This window comes from Rhopilema esculentum, chromosome 7 (assembly GCF_057945365.1).
Source record: "Rhopilema esculentum isolate cy_ngs chromosome 7, ASM5794536v1, whole genome shotgun sequence".
Lineage (NCBI taxonomy): Eukaryota > Metazoa > Cnidaria > Scyphozoa > Rhizostomeae > Rhizostomatidae > Rhopilema > Rhopilema esculentum.
This window is the reverse complement of record NC_142821.1, coordinates 1696917-1715198: the sequence shown is the minus strand read 5'-3', so window position 1 is coordinate 1715198 and position 18282 is coordinate 1696917. Positions and strand designations below refer to the sequence as shown.

The window sequence follows — 18282 nt, the reverse complement described above, 5'->3', positions numbered from 1 at the left end:
ACGGTATTGCTATCCCTAAACAATGGTATCCCTGAATAATGGTATCCCTGAACAATAGTGTCCCTAAACAATGGTATCCCTAAACAATGGTATCCCTAAACAATGGTATCCCTGAACAATAGTGTCCCTAAACGTTGGTATCCCTAAACATTGGTATCCCTAAACAATGGTATCCCTAAACCTTTTTTCCCTAAACAATTGTATTGTTGAACAATGGTACCCCTGAACCACAGAATAGGAATTAGGCAGAAGGGGAACTCCTGCCTGTCAGTTGAAGCCTTAAAAAACTAGCGCATGCGTTAATTTATACGAGGCTTAGCATGAATCTGTCGGGGAAATTTAAAAAAAATGATAGTAGACATTTACATAGAACTTTATTTAAGACGAAATGCCCCATGACAGTGAACAAATTCAATTATGTATCATAATTCGTTTATATCTGATTAATGAATGATAGTCATGGCTAAGTTTGTCTAATGAAATCAAGGTTGAAGGGAAATTAAGGAATTCTATTGTTGACTCGGGCTTCAAAAACAACAAAGGAACCGACGAGAGTTACCCTTCTGCCTATTTCCTATTCTGTGCCTAAACATTGGTATCCCTAAATGATAGTATTGGACTACCAGACAAAACAGTGCTCAATTTCACTGGGCAACAGAATATAACTCATAAAAGACCAATGAAAATGACAAGGGTCTGCCTTAAACTCTTTGCGAAATAAATAAATCTCCCTGTGGGCTGATTTTTTGAAGACAAACTTATGTCCTTCATTAATTTTTTTCTTTGTCCAGCCAGTCTGGAGAAAAGCATAGTTAGTTCCAAAAGTTGTAATTTGTGCTGATGCAATTTATGCAGTTACAGGTTGTAACAGTTACAGGTTGGCACAAAATGCTAAAATTAACACAAATCGTCTTGACCACTTTTAATTCCAATTTTTTTAGTTCTGTTTGGCTCTACAAATCCAGATAAGAATTAGACAGACACACTGTACACGCAAGCTAAATCATAAATAATTTGATACAGCTAGCTCTTCAATATAACTATCATCTACTCTGAGCGATAAAAACACACTTCTGCATAATTAACCTAATTTGTTAACACAATTCTCAATTGACAATCAAGTCTAATATTTACAATATAAACGAGAAATATCTGTTAACGAGGAAAGATTATTGAGTGTTTTTGTCTTCAACTAACAAACAGCTGTAGGAACCAACTTCATAGTAATTAGATCATAGTCATAACAATTTGGAAGGATTGGAGACCCTTCAACTAGTGTAAAGTTTGGAAGGATTGGAGACCCTTCAAGTTGTGTAAAGTTAAATCATCTTTCTGTCTGGTTTCTGCAGAATTTTGATACCGAGGCTTTCTGTGTCTACTGACAAGCTGTCTTAATAACCGTTTATCTTGTAGTGCCTCGTTTGCATAAAACAGCCAATGCCGCGCGTCTTAAATCTTTACGTAATGCAAAGTATATTACAGGATCCAAAAGGGAATTTAACAGAACGAAAGACGAACTCAAGTACAGCATGCGATCTCTGGTTATATATTCAATGTCTAATAACAGCCCTGCGAAAAATGCCGTGATGGGTGCCCAGCATATTATAAACGAGCAAACAATGAAGGAACACAGCACTAACGAGCGCCTCTCCTTACTAACATAGAGCAATCTTTTGCGCACTGTCTTTTGATCACAAAGCACCGGGTCTTGAGCTACGTCATAATTCCCGTTGTCGATATCAAGTGTGTATTCGAGTGACCTTGTTGGAATCATGTCAATGTCGATTGAGTTCGACTGAGACACTGATTTGCTTCTGATGTCCCTTCTATGTCTACGAATTTCTTTGTAGAGATAAACATACACGACACTGAGGAACACTGACATTGTCAATGACAGTGTGACTATGACAATACCGTTTATCTCAAAGTACTTGCCATCGTCTATTGTAAATGCTGCAGCTCCTTGCACAGATGTCATTCCAGCAGAAAGCATCCACGTGAAAATTATTGCTGCATTTACTCTTGATGACGTCACGAGCTCCTGGTACTTGAGAGAATCTCTCACTCCAACAAGTCTTTCGTAGGTGATACAGCACAAGCTGAATATGGATGTTTCTAGTGAAAATCCTAAAGCAATCGTTGATACTCGTTTTGACACAACACTAAGACTTGATTTGATGCTAAGCAAGTAGCCGAGACTGCTAACACCGACTAGAAAATCTGCCACGGACAAACTCAGCAAAAAGCGATGGCTTTTACGCTTGCGGATCTCACGTCTTTTGATAAAAGTCAGGATGATTAGGCCATTGAAAAGAATGACGAAAACACCAACCATTCCGAAAATCAGTGTGAAAGGCAATGGGGTAGAATTCGACTTGGGCAAGTAAAGTTTCCCGTGTGAAGCGTTTATAGATCGTCCTGGCCCTTGCAACACGGCTTCTACAGTCCTGGAATTGTTTGACATTATGGACAACAATAATAAACTCTTGGCTTCTGATCGAAGCTCCGCGATATCTTAGTGGTGCAGCTGTCCCTTGTTACATCAAAATGCTTTGCCAAACAATTGTGATCTTAGTGTGCAGTGAAAATAAGTATTCCCTTTTATGCCCAATCCTAAAGACAAATGTGAGAAAATAGTCAATTCTGAAGCACATTAATTGAACTCGTTATTCACACCAACAAACCACTTATAAAATGATGTAATATACTTGGCGAAATGTTTCAATTAAGCGCAAAATAGGCAAAATGATTGAATGAGGACAATGAACCAACAGGTAAAGGATTGTGGTGAAGCATAACGAGCTTGATAAACGATTTAGTAGTTCAATGCCTTCATGAACAACATGTGATCAAAGTATTATTCATAGAGACTGCAAACAGGTATGAGCCAGTTGCATACCCGTCAAGATTTTCCATCATGACGTCATACAAGTTGCATACCCGTCAAGATTTTCCATCATGACGTCATACAATTTCTTATTATTTCCAAGCACTGAATGTCAACCACGAACTCTTCATCTCGTCCTTTCTTGGTATAAACAATGTCGTGAAATGTATAGCTATTCTAAGTGAGAAGAATTCCTAAAGCGTGTCCCATATGCCAATGAGAGGTGAACTTGTCATTTGATTTCTCAGACAATGTTTTATTAAGAGCAGTTTCTTTCTTTGCTTAGAACCACTCTCAAATGAATCAAAAGTCTAAAGTATGATTCTGGACTGTTTAGCAAAATTCTCAAATTCTATATGAGAGAACTGAACTGCAAAACGAAGTTGCTTTTATGGTTCACAGCGGTGCAGCATCGGTAAATGATTGTGAAATTTATCAGGTCAAAAGTTGATCATATTTCTTTCATTAGTTCTTTTATTTATTTCTCCAGCAACAGGAGAAAAGCAAACATATAACTGTATGAATACATCATAATGGTTACCTACAAAGTTTCGTAAACTATAAAAAATCATCACAATTCGTCGCAGATGTTTGAAAAACGCATTAAAACCAACAATGACGTAAAACAGCAATCTTGCAAGCAATCAAGTATTTTACTGTATCGCAACAGACCAAAATGACCACAAATTCTTAAAGAAAATGATGCCGCCTGAATATTTAACTTAGAGATTAGGAATAATCTCTTTGTATTCCTGCTTTGGTTGCATCTTATGCAATATCCTTGATATATCAACCCTGTTTCTTTAGGCAAGATACAAATAAGATCTTAAGACTTCTACGTTCAATTTACGTAAACAGTATGCTTCACAAAGTCACTCATTAGCGCCTTGGTTTAAGCCTAGCCATCTGATGCCTCTCTATAGTGTTCTGTTATCACCAGAAGCAACACCTGTCGAAAATATGAATTAATTATTCATTGATTTGACGAATGTTCTTGTTATGATTAAAAAAGAAATGCCAACTTAAAATTTACGCCTCCTATTCACCTGGTACATTCATTTGAGGTGTTTCTTTGTAAGCATGGTGATATGATAAGTTGCTAGAGAGCCTCATGTATTAGGAAGCTTCGCGTATTTGAAAACTTTTGGTCTAACATCATTAATCAAATTGGACATAGCCCTTTTAATACAAACCAGCTGTGTTTCCTCAACATTATTTTTTACTAATGCATCCTATTGAATAATACGGAATTGAAGCTATCATCACAAGATTGAAAATAGTCGTAATAAAACAGCCCCCTTTTTTTTATTTTTTGCATATACATTCTTTTTTATAAGAACAATTTTATACGAAAACGAGCCTCAAAATTGGTAAAAAGTTTTGAATAAATTAAGAACAATTTTTCGAGAAAAATTAAGAACATCTAGCCTGAATTTAATTTACTGGTTCCTATAAAAAAAAGAGTGTATAAACAAAATTATTGACATCCTTAACTTTAAACTGGCCAATTTGATATCTTTCTTTAAAAAAGTTTATAGTAACTATTTAGGCTAGGTAGATTTCAGTGCTCCAAAAGAGATATCGATGTATTTGGAACGGAAATCCTGGAAAAACAAGCGGTATATTCAAGCCGTCACACAAACTATTAAACACCAATGCATTTGTCCTCGGAAAGGGGGGAAGAACCCTTCAAGCTCTCAAGATGAGATCAAATGTCTTGGCATCAAAATTTATACTCAACTATCTTAGTAAAAGCACATTATATTCCTGAAAACACTATATGATTATCTTGTGAATTCAAAAATAAGCTACTTCATTGAGGCCTATAGTCTGGCAAAATTTTTTAGCCTAAACAAAACACTTTAAAGATTTGCAGACGATGCAAAATGTAATATTCAAGATCTTTCTTTCTAAAGATTGTCGCTTTTCAGCTGATGCCCTAAACAAGGAATCAAACTTTCTAAAACTACGAGATCTATATGACTTAAAAATTTTCCAGCTAATGCATCGCATAAATAAAATAATGACAAGGTGCCACAAGCCTTATATAGCCTTGTGACTAAAAACTAAGAAAGCAAACGCTGTTGAAATATTGTGCATAATTACAGAATCAATGTAATATTCTTCTTTTGTTGTATACGAATAAAACTTGGCTCTGGTGTGCCGTGGGGGGACCCGAGCCCCTAATAATTTACTAAGATTTAATCCTTTTAGCCACTTTATCAACACCATAGGGTTACATATACTATACCAAAAGTTATTGTGCGCTCTGTCACAAACTATATATGCTATATCTAGCTTATTCCTCAAAGAGACAGCAAATCTGGAGAGATATGGTAGGGTGATGGAGTAGAATGTTGTGAGATTAATGGCAACGAAGCGAAATATATTTACGTAAGCTACAATACAGAATCCATTTTTTCAATGCGAAGAACGCAAAAACGAACTCCCAACAGTTCGGAATATTCAGCTCTGTTTTTTGATACAAATTATTCAATTACTGCAAAAATTTATTGGCAACTCTTACTGGTTTAACCGGTTTTTCTTGTTTCTTTGACTTGTTACAGCATAAAGGAACTATAGTTTTAATTCCTCTTGGGAAGCTGACGGGCCAGACGCTTAAGGAGTTTTTTCAATTGCATAATCAACGAGGCGTGAACTGAACAGCCTAAACAATAGTGAACTGGTGTAAAAAACAAACAATAAGGGAATTATGAAATCAATAGGGAGGGGCTAATCAATGCCCTTTGAAGTCAATGCCTGCTTATTGTGGAATAAATCATATATTAAATCCTTCAATAGCAGAAAGGGACTAATAGCTCCGCTAGTGAAACTACCTCTGCAATAATTTATCATGATCATAATACTTTCAGCATCATTCTTATCAACTAATTCATATGATGAAAATATCGAAATTTAATATAAATCAAAACTTTCAGCTAACAATGACCGACCGACCGACCAACCGACAAATCAATCTATAAAATACAAATAAAATTCCTCAAGAGTGACAAACATTATTTTATGAAACTTCATAAAAACTTGCTGAAACGGTCCATCTTAACTACCTATCACAAGCTATTCATGAAAAATTTGATTTGAGAAACAAACCAGTAACCAGCAGTGTCGATTGGCTGAAACATGCATATATGATTGGATCTTTTAACGATTTATCAATTTACCGAGAATAAGCAAATTTACTTATGCAAAACCCTTACCTTCATCAAACGACCCGGCGTTCTTGCAATGCAGCTTGGCCCCTGTGCAGCAAAGCCTACACGCAAGATAAAATGCACGGAGGCCTCCAAAGCGTTTTTCAAACGAAATCTCTTTTCAAGTCAATAGATGTTTACGATGATTTCACGTGGAGACAATGATTTTGACAAATTATTGAAACCTACTATTTGGTTTTCAATACATGAGGTGCACTTTGATGCAGCTACGTATGACAAATCTCACGATATTTATGCTACAAACCTCTTGACAGCAAGATGAAGCTGCGATTCCGACTCTTTCAAATAAAATGATCTTGTGAAATGAGTAATAAGCGTCCTTTTAGAAAATTGAATGCAACCAGCAGACGGCGAATAACAATAACCCTTGATCAGACAATCGCTGCAGGCTTATATTCCCAACGGTGATGTGAGCTAAATCAATTATTCATGCATGCTGCATACTTGACTTAACAAAAAGATAAGAATATAATTTTCGGATTTATTAGCATTCATCAAAATGCTGCAACAGCGATTTGGATCGCGTTTTCCAAGGAACTTCATCCAACCACTAACTTGTTTTCATGCCATAAAGCAATCATTCCCAATAAACTGGCTCAGTTCCTTTGGAGATAAAAATTTTACTCATCTTTTCTTTTCACCTGCATCATTCATTCAGCATGTTTTGTAACAGTCTCAAACTGAAACAAGCGCAAAAGGACGTCAATATCTGAAGCAAGCACTCATTCTTTGGCCTATAACACGCATTTATTTTCATTTCTAAGAGGAAGCAAACACATGAAAAGAAACAAGACAACTCTTAAAAACTAACGTTTTGCGATCTGTTATTTGCGTGAAGCTTGTTCATTTCGTCTTGTGTTTCACACAGCTTCAATCTCCATTATAATTCCTTGGCAGCGTTGTCCTACCTAAGCAAAACATTAACCTTGCCTTTGTCTTGGCCATATGCGTTAAGAAATGTACCATATGCGATAAAAAATGAATGCTTTCCAATTTACACCAATTATTGCTGTTCAAGACTATACAAAAACTTTTTTTAATATTGAATTATTAATTTCAACACTGATGAGTGTCTATGAATGAAAATTAAAAGCTTAATGAAGAACGAAATGAATAAATTTACTCCCTTTTCAACTTCCTTGATAACTTGTCTTGACATCACAAAATTCCGTCAAGATTTTAACACCACTGGGAAAATTTTTGAAGCAACGAAGGGAATAATGCATGGTATTGCTCTTCTGATGCACGTAAGGAAAACATTAGATTTTCTAGAACCTCTGCAAGGCACATCAAGAATTTAAAAAATGTAACAATAATTTTTCTTATCAACATAAAGTAGTATAATCTTATCTTGATCTAATTAAATGATGAAATGGAGGTGTACAACTTTGCTGGCATTCGAATCTTGAAATACATTTTATAGGTATGAAAATAATACGTTGAGCATAATCAGTGATTTTCCTCTAAAATGACGCTACGGCTGCAACAGTAATATGGCATCAAAGATGCTTAGTAAAATGCCTCTCGTTTCTTTCTAGATTGATGGAGAGTGCTAGTGAGTGCTAGTGTGGTGGAAACTGCTCCAGATATGTGGAGTCACGAAGTAGAAACAAGTTGCCAAAATGTCAACAAGTATATTCTGGTACAAGAATGCATTGTATTGGATCGAGGGGAGATCCACTCTTGCAAATAGCGCACGAGATCTCCACCAAAACAAAGGAATTTACAGACAAAAAATTGGAATTCTACCAAAGATTTTCTATACAAGATTTTTCATGGAGTAATTTGTCCCTCTTGCCTAACTAGAAGTCCTTGGCAGAGAACGTGGAAGAAGGAAGAGATTAATTCTATGCAGAGACAGCCATTCATGACACATTAATACGTTAAACAAACTCCAAATTCACCATAGAAATAGGTTTTTATGAACTAAAAAGAGAAAGACGGAGTGAGTAGGACTAGAACTAAAACTAGAAGGAAGCAAAATTATGAAGAGAGATGAGTTTTATTACAAATTTTTATGAATGTAGTAGACTTTAAATAATGCAATCATTGGAGGATTTTTGAAAAACAGACAATGACAGAGCTCCTATGCTAAATGAAAAGCGTGGAAATCCACAATCAACACATTTGAGATGACAGAATGTGTACAAAGCGGAACAAAAGTTGTTGATATAAATTTTCTAGTACTCTAATGAACTCTTTGTAAAAATCGTCACTGACTTTTTGTGCTCAAAGATTAGAAAACCTAAATGCACCTAACAAGCTTGTCTGCTGCAGAGAACCGAATATCTTAGAACCATTTGTTGTTAAAAAGGGGATTACTTAACGAAGGCCTTTGCAAAAAAACAAAGATGCACAGCTGTAAATTCCGTTGAGCATTATAAGGAAAATCTTCCTCCTACTGCGTGTCTCAAATGACGGATATTATGAGTTATTTAACTTGACATAGAACCTTTCTTTTGCAAAAAAACTTCTCTTTGAGTTATATGTGAGTTATAAACTTTAATAAAATGTCTAAAGGCTTTGTTAATATGAAAGTTTAGAATTTCTCTTTAGAATACTAAATCTAGAAAAGCATGGCTCACATTTTTGACAACAGTCCAATTATTAAAGTTCTTTTTAAGCAGAATTTTGTCTGATTTTGAATTCCTCATCAACTCTCTCCAATTGACTTCAGATAAAACCTGTTAAAAAGATAGAAAAGGATATTTACGTAGATCAACTGAGATAGAAGGAATTTGTTGTTTAAGGAAATAATGTAGTCTTCAAAGGTTGGTTTGGTAGAAGAATGCCCTTGTGATCGTATTTAGATGCTTGATTTTACTAGAGTATGTGTAAGGAAAAACACAAAAGAATGTAATAACATATTTTCTTTAGGGGCAAAAGTATTTTTAACTAAGCTGGTGAAAGCAAACAGAAAATAAATCTAGAAAGTAAAATGAAATCATTATTTTAACAATTCTTAAATAATATATTGTTATAATGAAACTTTTCAAGAATGACTTGAAGTGGTGATTTTCAAACATTGAAGGCATCAGACTGTTAAAGACAAGTGATTTTGGATATGAAGGAAGCATTGTTCTAATTACATAGTGACAGGTAAATGAGAGGAAATTCACATGATAAAGAATAAGAGAGAGTACACGTGATAGAAAATGAGAGAAATTACACGTGATAGAAAATGAGAGAAATTACACGTGATAGAAAATGACAGGTAAATTTCATACCAAAAGTGAAAGCGATTGAGAAATCAGACACAAAATACAAACACCCTTAGTGGAAATTAATGCTGATAAGATCCAGGGTAATCACTGGCAGTTTTATGATAGATTTTGTTATTAAATTGAGAGCTAAACTGGTTAAACTGGTCACATAGAGAGCTAAACAAAGAATACATCCGTTGGCAGTTACTTTTAGTATGATATCCCCTCGGGTCTTCTTTGTATAACGATGTATAAGATTAGTAGTAACGTTAAATTGAAAGATTAGAAATATGTTTAAAGGTGCAAGTCACAAAAAGCAAATACAAATGTGGCAACCAAACCCTGGAATCACGGAATAGATAGCTGCTTTTTCGCTTAAATATATTCAAAATAATTCTAGTGACAGCAGAAAAATTGCCGAACATCGCAAGGACAGACGAAAATGAGAAGGCTTTGGTTTCCAGATGTTCTTTTTTAAGAGGCTTACTACAGTGGCCAAAGAGAACTTTGTAGGTAAAGAAAGGAAGAGAAAAATTATTTTCTTCTCCATTTCGTACCACAAATCTTGAAAATTCAACATAATTAAACAAGTTGGCGGTTTTTGTGTGTTTTTTCGACAGTTAGGTTGAAAAATATGGATCAAATTATGTCCAAAGACTCATAAAGGATCAGCTTGTAAACTAAAAAATTTGACAACATAGATTAAATACTAAGCAACAATGCACTTGGTAGAAAGACGAAATTGAGTATTTTAGCAACATATTTGTAGTCAAAGGCTGAGATTAATAAAAAAGACAGTTTTCTGATATAATGAAATATTAACATGATTACAACTGCGAATATTTCCCATCAAGTTAAAATTAAGAAAAAATGAATGTCTGTTCAAGTTAATTAAATCCATATGAAAATTTGATCCAAATCTTATTTAGATTTTAATGATGGCTCATATGTGACTGCGTATTGAAATCAACTGAGTTAAAGCTTGCCATTTCGCAATATAACCTTGAGAATGAACAATTCTTGTTGATTTTGGAGCTATAAATATTGCTTGGAGTTTGGAAAGCAATGGTCTTTCAATAGAACATGACAGACATTGCAGATGGTTTGTCTAGAAGCACCATGGAAATTTTGAGACCAGCAAACCTTAGATTGACCAAGATCAGCCATAACAACAAAGTAAGAAAAGACACCGAATGTTCAACATAGAGATTAACAGGCAAGAAATGAGAGGCGTTAGGCCCATACAAATCCATCACCCAAAAAGTGATTGACCGCAAACAAATAAAAACTTGACTAGCTTCATCAGTGGAAGAAAAAGATGGAGAAATAGGCTCCCCGCATGTTTAAGCTCGAGCAAAATAAGTCTGAGCTTTATTGAGATGAAAGCCATTACAGTGATCAAGAATATGATGCCATTTGTTTATGCTAATGCTTCAATTCACCTCTGGTTGCAAACAATAATCAAAACTATCATGAAAAAGGGCACAAATTCTAGAAACATTTGTCTGCAATATGTTTCTATCGATTCGTTTATCACTGTAGCGTTTAAAAAGACGTTTGCTTCTCCAGGAAAAAGAGATTGGCGCAGCATTATAGAAGTCTAAAGATAGTAGCACTAAGTAGTCTCAAATTCAACCATTTGGATGCTTTCAGTAAATTCAGCTTCTAAAATTTCGCTGGCTAACAAGATAAAACTTACTTTGTGTCTTTAATTTGTTGTTCAATTCGTTCCTATAAACGCAACAAAAAAGTGTGATCATCACAAACGTAACACAAATGTGAAGGTATATTTACTTAAGAACTCAATTGTGGTTAACAAATCGTTCTTTTTACAGCTATACAAGCTAATAGAGCTTCAACCTGAAAGAAATTCTAGGAAAAGAAAATATAAATCTCCATAAAGGTATATCTTATAAATCATATAAAGGATATATAGATGTAAAGATATTGCTTCATAAAATACCATCTTCTTGTATTGTATAAACAAAAACAGAATTATGTAAAATGTGCAAACCTTGTGTGAATCGGATTTGACTTTTGATAACTTCTGTTTGAGATCATCAAGAAAAGCTCTTGCCCCGATTGGATTATGCCAGACGCGGATTGTTCGGTCTGATGACCCTGATGAGATCAACATTCGAGAATCCGGACTCCAAGTTAAGCAGTTTATTTCATCTGCAATGTAAGATGTTCATCCTTAGAGCAGCCAAAGCAAAGTCAGTAAAAAGGCTAAATAAACGTCACCGGTTTAGATTATGCTTTAATCAATACCCATGAAATAAAAAGACCTTTTTCAACAATTTAATTGGAGAAAAGGATGAAATATACTTTACATTGGGCAAGGTTAGGATCAAGGTAAGGACGGATAGCTGTAAGGTAACTAACTGGCGTTGTGGAAAAATTATCGCTAGGAAAATTATCTCTCTTGGAATTGGTTTATAATCAAAACTTGTAGTTTAATTAGAATGAAAGAATTTATTAGAGAACTGTTGCAAGTTTAGGTGAAAATGCAGCATAATTACACACTAAGAATGCAAGACAGGCAGAAGTAAAGAACAAAGCACATTGATCATCACAGACATTCTATCAGTAGGTAAGGCAATTCCCTAAGAGCTTGTTTAACAGTGCTAAAAAGGCCCCCCTTGACTTCTCAAAACAACACCCAAGAAAAGATCCTCGGGGAAAGGAGGGACTGCTTTACTCAATTAAAATTAGCTAGCTTTTTGAAGGATAAAACTTTACTTTATTGGAACACCAACAACCAACATGACCATTGTACCAACCAATATCTTGTTCAGTTTTTAAAGCGCTAGCCCTGCGGCAACTGGAGAATACCTCCATTATTACACGCGTTTAAAAGTCTAAGATCGCAGCAAAAGGGTCAACACAACTGTATAGCAAAAAGGTGTATGTTCTACCTCCATGGACATCCTCCAAAAGGTCCGATGTGTCCTTCGCAATCGTGTCAATCAAAATAAAAGACTTTCCGTTGGCAATGGCAACTGTAAAAGCATCAGGGGATATTGAAATTGATCCGGCATCGAGTTTGATAGGTTCGGGAAAATATGACGCGTAAGAGCCTGTGAAGAGCAGATAAGCTTCTTGGCCTTGTTGGTAGTTGACTGTGGGAAGAAAGAAAGAAAATGTTAGAATGACTGACAAATAGAGAGACCAACATTTCTAACCAACATTATTGAGATTTTGGATGCTGTACTGGTTTTGCTGGGGATTGAGAAAGGCTTCGTGCAAAAAGGTATGAATAAAATTGAAATAGAAAGATAAATATAGAACAGTATTCCCTTAAATTTTCTGCAGTTCTGATATTGGCAGACATCATTGGGTACATGCGTTGTACGCACTTCATATTGCGTATTATCGTATTATCTATCTTTTCTAGCAAACTTTCACAAGTTTCATGCTCATGATCATGATTTCAAACAGATGCCTAGCTTCTAATAGCCTAAATATCCTTTAATTAGATATGAGCACACAGCAAAACTGGCATTAAGAAAATATTTAAACAAACTCTTGGATTCGCTTTAGCGGCTCTTTTAAATCGCTTTCAACGACGTCGTCAATATGGTGTTTAAATATATTCATTCCATTAAATATTCTGCACGTTTTAAAGCCAAAATTAATCCTTGGTTGCTATAACCACTCAAAAGTGCAACGAAAAAAATAATCTCTAATTATTGACAATCATTTGTTTGTTTTGTCTGTTTCCACATTGATCAACGAAACCTTAAAACTTTGCTTCAAATTAATCTCCTCTTTAATTAAAACAGCGTAAAAATGATCATTTCTAAATTTATGACCAAAATGTTCGCTGAATATTGTCATACCATCAACATCCCATAATTTCCAAGTTCCGTCTTTTGACATGGAGGCAACTCTAAAGGTAATCATAAGGTTGGCAATCAAGTATAGGTAATATCAAGCTGGCTAACATATTACCTAGAACAACAATCGTTACTGAATGAAAAGCTTTAGGGTAGGAAAATTTGCATTAGGGTGTGAAAGCGTGTGTTTCTTCGTGGAACTTAGGGTCACCAACTAGAGTAACAAATAAAAAGACAACAGAAAAAATGCAAGCATTCCAGACCTTGTCTGTAGACCGCACTGATATTACTTGGGAATTACACAATATACTTTACGTTGCATTTATCTGGTTCCCTTAAAAAGGTCGAATCCTAGAGAAGATCGACGAGTCTTGCCCTTAAAAGTAGAAATCTTTAGAGTTAACTCAATCAACTTAGCTATGACATGAATTAATGCCAATGACAGATGTTGTCATCACAAGTGGTAAACTGACCTTTTTGAATCATCAGAGAATGAGAACGAGTGAACCGCGGCTGAGTGGCCTTTAAGTTCCAAGGCGCGGGAAACCTGGAAAATGAAGATTTGTTAAGGGTTCGTTATTAATGCTAGTCAGATGAGTCAGATATACTGTCTGTATGTAGGAAATCACGCTTGTCTTGCTCTCAGTAGGGATACTAGGACTAGTCTTGGCCAACAAAAGTAGTTCCTTACCTACAGAGTTTGCCATCAATTTCAATTGTGTTTATAGATCTTTCGATTCTTTTCCCGAATACCTATTGTTCCGCATCCCTCACCCCTAAACAATGTTTATAGTATAGACAAATATCATACAGGTCACCGGAAAAAATGAGCTTCCTAACCCCTTATGTTGCTTTGTAGTAAACCAACAGTAGAGGGAGGGCGATGGCAGAATTTGCCTATGAAAACTGACGATAGTGAACCAAAACTTTTGGCAGCCATTGTAGTTGCTGGGTAGACTGAGGCCTGTGTCTAAATTATAAACCAAGCCTGGATTCGAACCTGCAGCCTGTCTTAGTCAAGAGGCCATTTATGGTCAGCAACTACTATGTTTAATATACCATCCAATTCGAAAAACTGTCATGCACATGATTTGGTGCTTGAAACTGGCAACAAAACTTTTTACCAAATTTTACAAAGTATAATAAATAAATCTAATTTTCAGTTTTATTCACAAAATGAATGTAATAAATGGTCAGAAGTAGAATAAAAAACAAATATTTTTAAAATAATACTTAGCAGTGTTTCACAGAAAATTATGACTATCAAACGATTTTCTTTGTTGATGGTTTATCAAACATTTCAGGAAGTTATCCGTTCTTACAAATTCTCACCTGCTTGAAGCTTCCATTCCCTTTGTCAAACTCAACACTCCACATTTTGATATCCGATGCAAATCCTTAAAATTTCAACAAGATATAATTATTTACACATGAATAGACAGTACTCGACCAGCAAGTTGACAAAAAAACGTGGAAGAACTCAGTCGAGGAGGAAACAAGGAAACCTAACATCTGTAAAGGAAATGATTACAAAATAGATGACAAAGACTCACTCCCCTTGTGCAAAATAATTATCAAAAGTAGCAAGGACAACCAAATACCTGATGCTGCAACCAATGTACCAGTTGGAGATACCCTTGCATGAGAATTATAGATCAAAAGTGTGTCAATTTTGGCTAGAACTTCACCTGTGGCAAAATAGAAAGATCACATACTACACATCCAAGGTAGGTTGAAAATCCTAAACAAAGAAAAATTCAAGTTAAAGTCATTATCCAATAGTTAGTCTATCCATCATTAAAGAACCCTCTCGCTAGCAGTTAAAAACAATACAAAAACTTAACAAAAGCTTTGATATTCTGCTTTGACAAAAACGATTAGAAAAACAGACAGGTAAGAAGCTGTGGTCAGACTCAGACTATACTGCAGCATAAGTGTATCCAGATTATTTTGAAGCAAAAAGCGATGGATAATCTCAAGAACAAAATACTCTTAGATCCCGAATAAGGAGGGGGGGGTCGAAATAAGTAGGGGGGGCTAGAAATTTGGTGTAAAAGAGTACCAAGCAGTGTTAAAGGAAAAATACCCATAAACATCAAGATGATAGTTTCAAAACAAAACAGAACAATAATGTTCTACTACTTTTACCAACCAACTCAGCCTTTTTGGAGGGCTCTCCTACAAAAATTGTAAATTCAATAAGTGGGGGGGGGGGAGGGGTTCCTAAATAAGAGCAGGGGGGTCAGAAACTTATTTGAAAAAAATAAGCAGGGGACAATTATGCGGGAATTAAGAGTACAAACCTTTCAAAGACCAAATAATGATTGTGGTATCTTTGCTAGCCGACATTATAAATTTTCCGGTGGAGGAAATCCCAACATCTATGATCTCAGTCTTATGAATCTTTGGAAAATCATTTTCTGTATCTGATGAAACAGATGCCAATCCATCTTTCTTTTTGGATATTTTGAAAATTCTTATTGTGTTATCCACCGCAAGTGATGATACAAAAGCTCTGAAGAAATAGAGTGACATTGTCAACTATCAAGCAAAAAAAAGGTTAACAAAATTTGAAAATAACCTTAAGTCTAAAGGGAATTAATTTTATCATAATTTTCGAAAGGACTTCTCAAAACAAAGAAACCAGAAGATTTTTGTTACAATACATTGATGTGATTTCACCACTTAAACTGAGAAATGTTCTTTTCAAACAATAAGGTACTGTTACGCTGGTCTTTGCATAATGGATGAATGAATGAATATATGAATAAGTAAACTAATGAGTTTCTGAATAAAGTAAAGAACTGAATAATGATGGATGAATAAATAAACTAAGTAATTATTTAGTGAATGATTGAATGGATAAATGAAAAAACTTTTTCTTCAGTGGTATATTTTGAGGAAAAATAGAAAAACCCACTAATAACTGAATAACTGAAATGCAAATACAAGCTCACCTTGAATCAGGGCTGAATGAGACTGCATTGGCATGATCTAAGTCAACATTTGCTCTTACGTACCTTTTTGAAAATAAATATGATACAATAACAGCATTCATAAATAATTAATTTTCTTGTATGTACATCTTTTAAAAAGAAATTTTAGACTTTTTTGTCTGACTCAGAATTCCTATCGCTGAGATAGACTTCTGATGTCTAGAAAACTCAGGTTAGTGTTTATTGAAATAAAATGTTACTTTCTGTTAAAACAAGGTTACTTCGTAAGGATAAACAAACCATAGATTATTGGGATTATAGAGGAAAATATCAGCTACAGAAAAAGCTTACTTGTGATCTTTCTTGTCAAAATCCTTTGCTGTCCACAACCTGACTGTTCTGTCTACAAGAAAAGCAAGAACTGAAATATCTGTTATGTTCAAATCTTTTTAATACATATTACTAACTACCTCTATATATTCATCTTTACAGTTCTGTTGTTTTCATCTGCTAATCTTGCTTTACTGCAAAAGCTCCATAAGTAATTTGACAATATACAAAAAGCAGAGCTATCTTGAACTATTGTTCAAGAAATTATAGTTTAGATGAAACTAGACTGGATTCTTATAGTCACAATACATATCAAATGAATTCAATTTTTCATGATACAAACTTGAAGCTATAACAGGAAATTGCCTTTGTGCTAACCAATTTAATGTCATACATGGCAGATTAAAATCAGCCTTATCTCAAAAACAGGTAATGAAATTGCAATATATGCTATTTTTATCAGCTAACAATGATGTTGCAAATCTATCTATTCCATACTGGATCACACTATAAGCTTAATTTCAGAATATTCAATAAAGACAGTTTATTGGTAAACCACACATATTCTAATGCTTTCATTCCTATCCAATTGCACATTAATTGTTTAAGAATATAAAATTTTCTTACATTAACTAAAGTACTTGATTATGTTTTTCTGAGGATGTTTTTAGAGGATTTATGTGAATAATTTTATTGCAGCTAATACATTAAGTTTTTTGTTTCAATATTGAAATGAAAATGGAAAGTCTTCAGCAACTGATTATGCAAAGTTTAAACTAGATGATCTGCTTAAATCAAAATAATTTCATAAAAAAGACTTATCGTAGTATTTACTGGACTTTTTGGGGCCCCTTCGTAAGCATACCTTTTGCTTATAAGCAAATGAATTATAAACACTCTAGACTCAGAATTCCAAAACTTAAGAAACTGATAATTTTGTGTGATGAAAATTTAAAAAGTTGATTTAATTTTTCTAAATGTAACTTTTTGTCATTTTCATATCCTGTCAGAAATAATAATTTCCTATCTAAAATGTAAAAATTGGACCCAATTAACCAATTTTTCACAGCAAATTACACAATAAGTTTGAGAGCTTGCGCCTTACCTTCAGAGCAAGAACCAAGATAGGTTCCACATTTGCTAAACTCCAGATGTGTCACTCTTCCTGTGTGTCCTTTCAATGTAGTAAGCAACATGGGGTGGGAAAGAACAACATCTTTCGACTTAGTCTTGAACTTTTCTTTAGTAGAACTCTTTTTCCCTCCTGTATTTACATTGTCAGCTTCATTCTTTTCAGCTTTTGGATCTTCCTGTTTGCCGTTTTCTTCCTTTTCGTCACCAGAAGACTTCTTCTTGTTAAAGATAACCAAAATGGCTAGGACAAACGCCCCCAAAAATGCAGTTAATGCCAATATCGAAATAACCTGGGAACCATCTACAGTATCGTCACCCATCGTTAAAGACAATGACCTTAGTGGATACAGAACTAACACAGAAAAAAACTCAAAGCGTCGGCAAGTAACACAAAAATCTAAAAGTACAAATGAAGTATCAAATGGCCTAAATTGTCATCGTGTTGATGTCTCGTTTCCAGGTTGAGGCTTGACTTGTTGGCGTGAACCTATCAAAACTCTTGAGGAAAGGGGCTCTGTTTCTATCTTCTATGTTCACTTGTAGTAATCTATCTTCAGAAAGAAATAATTACACCGTTCAGTCACCTTCTACGAGATTGCCTAGAAATATTTCCTTCGAAATCTTACACCAAAAAGCATATTGTAACAAGATAGATGTAAACAGGCTTTGAACGTAAACACCTTTTTACCAAACACTTTGGAGCAAATGTAACTGGACAGA

General features: G+C 34.7%; 2 protein-coding genes across 3 annotated transcripts; both read right to left on the bottom strand.

The window, feature by feature from the left end:
- Positions 1-988: 988 nt before the first annotated feature.
- LOC135683998 (alpha-1A adrenergic receptor) lies at positions 989-8445 on the bottom strand. Of its 2 annotated transcripts, none has more exons than XM_089109470.1 (2): positions 6106-8445; positions 989-2613 (listed from the first exon to the last, which is right to left on the bottom strand). In XM_089109470.1, exon 2 carries the CDS (start codon positions 2462-2464, stop codon positions 1403-1405), a length of 1062 nt encoding a protein of 353 aa, XP_088965596.1. In that variant the 5' UTR covers positions 2465-2613; positions 6106-8445; the 3' UTR covers positions 989-1402. The 2 variants fall into 2 exon arrangements, with proteins under 2 accessions (XP_088965596.1, XP_088965597.1); XM_089109471.1 differs by lacking the exon at positions 6106-8445 and adding an exon at positions 2941-6098.
- A 151-nt stretch (positions 8446-8596) lies between these two features.
- LOC135683992 (transducin beta-like protein 2) lies at positions 8597-18161 on the bottom strand. The gene is made up of 12 exons (XM_065199429.2): positions 17534-18161; positions 16450-16501; positions 16120-16182; positions 15466-15677; positions 14764-14850; positions 14495-14559; positions 13636-13709; positions 13166-13215; positions 12242-12445; positions 11338-11498; positions 11023-11054; positions 8597-8804 (listed from the first exon to the last, which is right to left on the bottom strand). The coding sequence occupies exons 1-12, from the start codon at positions 17880-17882 to the stop codon at positions 8774-8776; spliced, it is 1380 nt and encodes a 459-aa protein (XP_065055501.2). The 5' UTR covers positions 17883-18161; the 3' UTR covers positions 8597-8773.
- Positions 18162-18282: the final 121 nt, after the last annotated feature.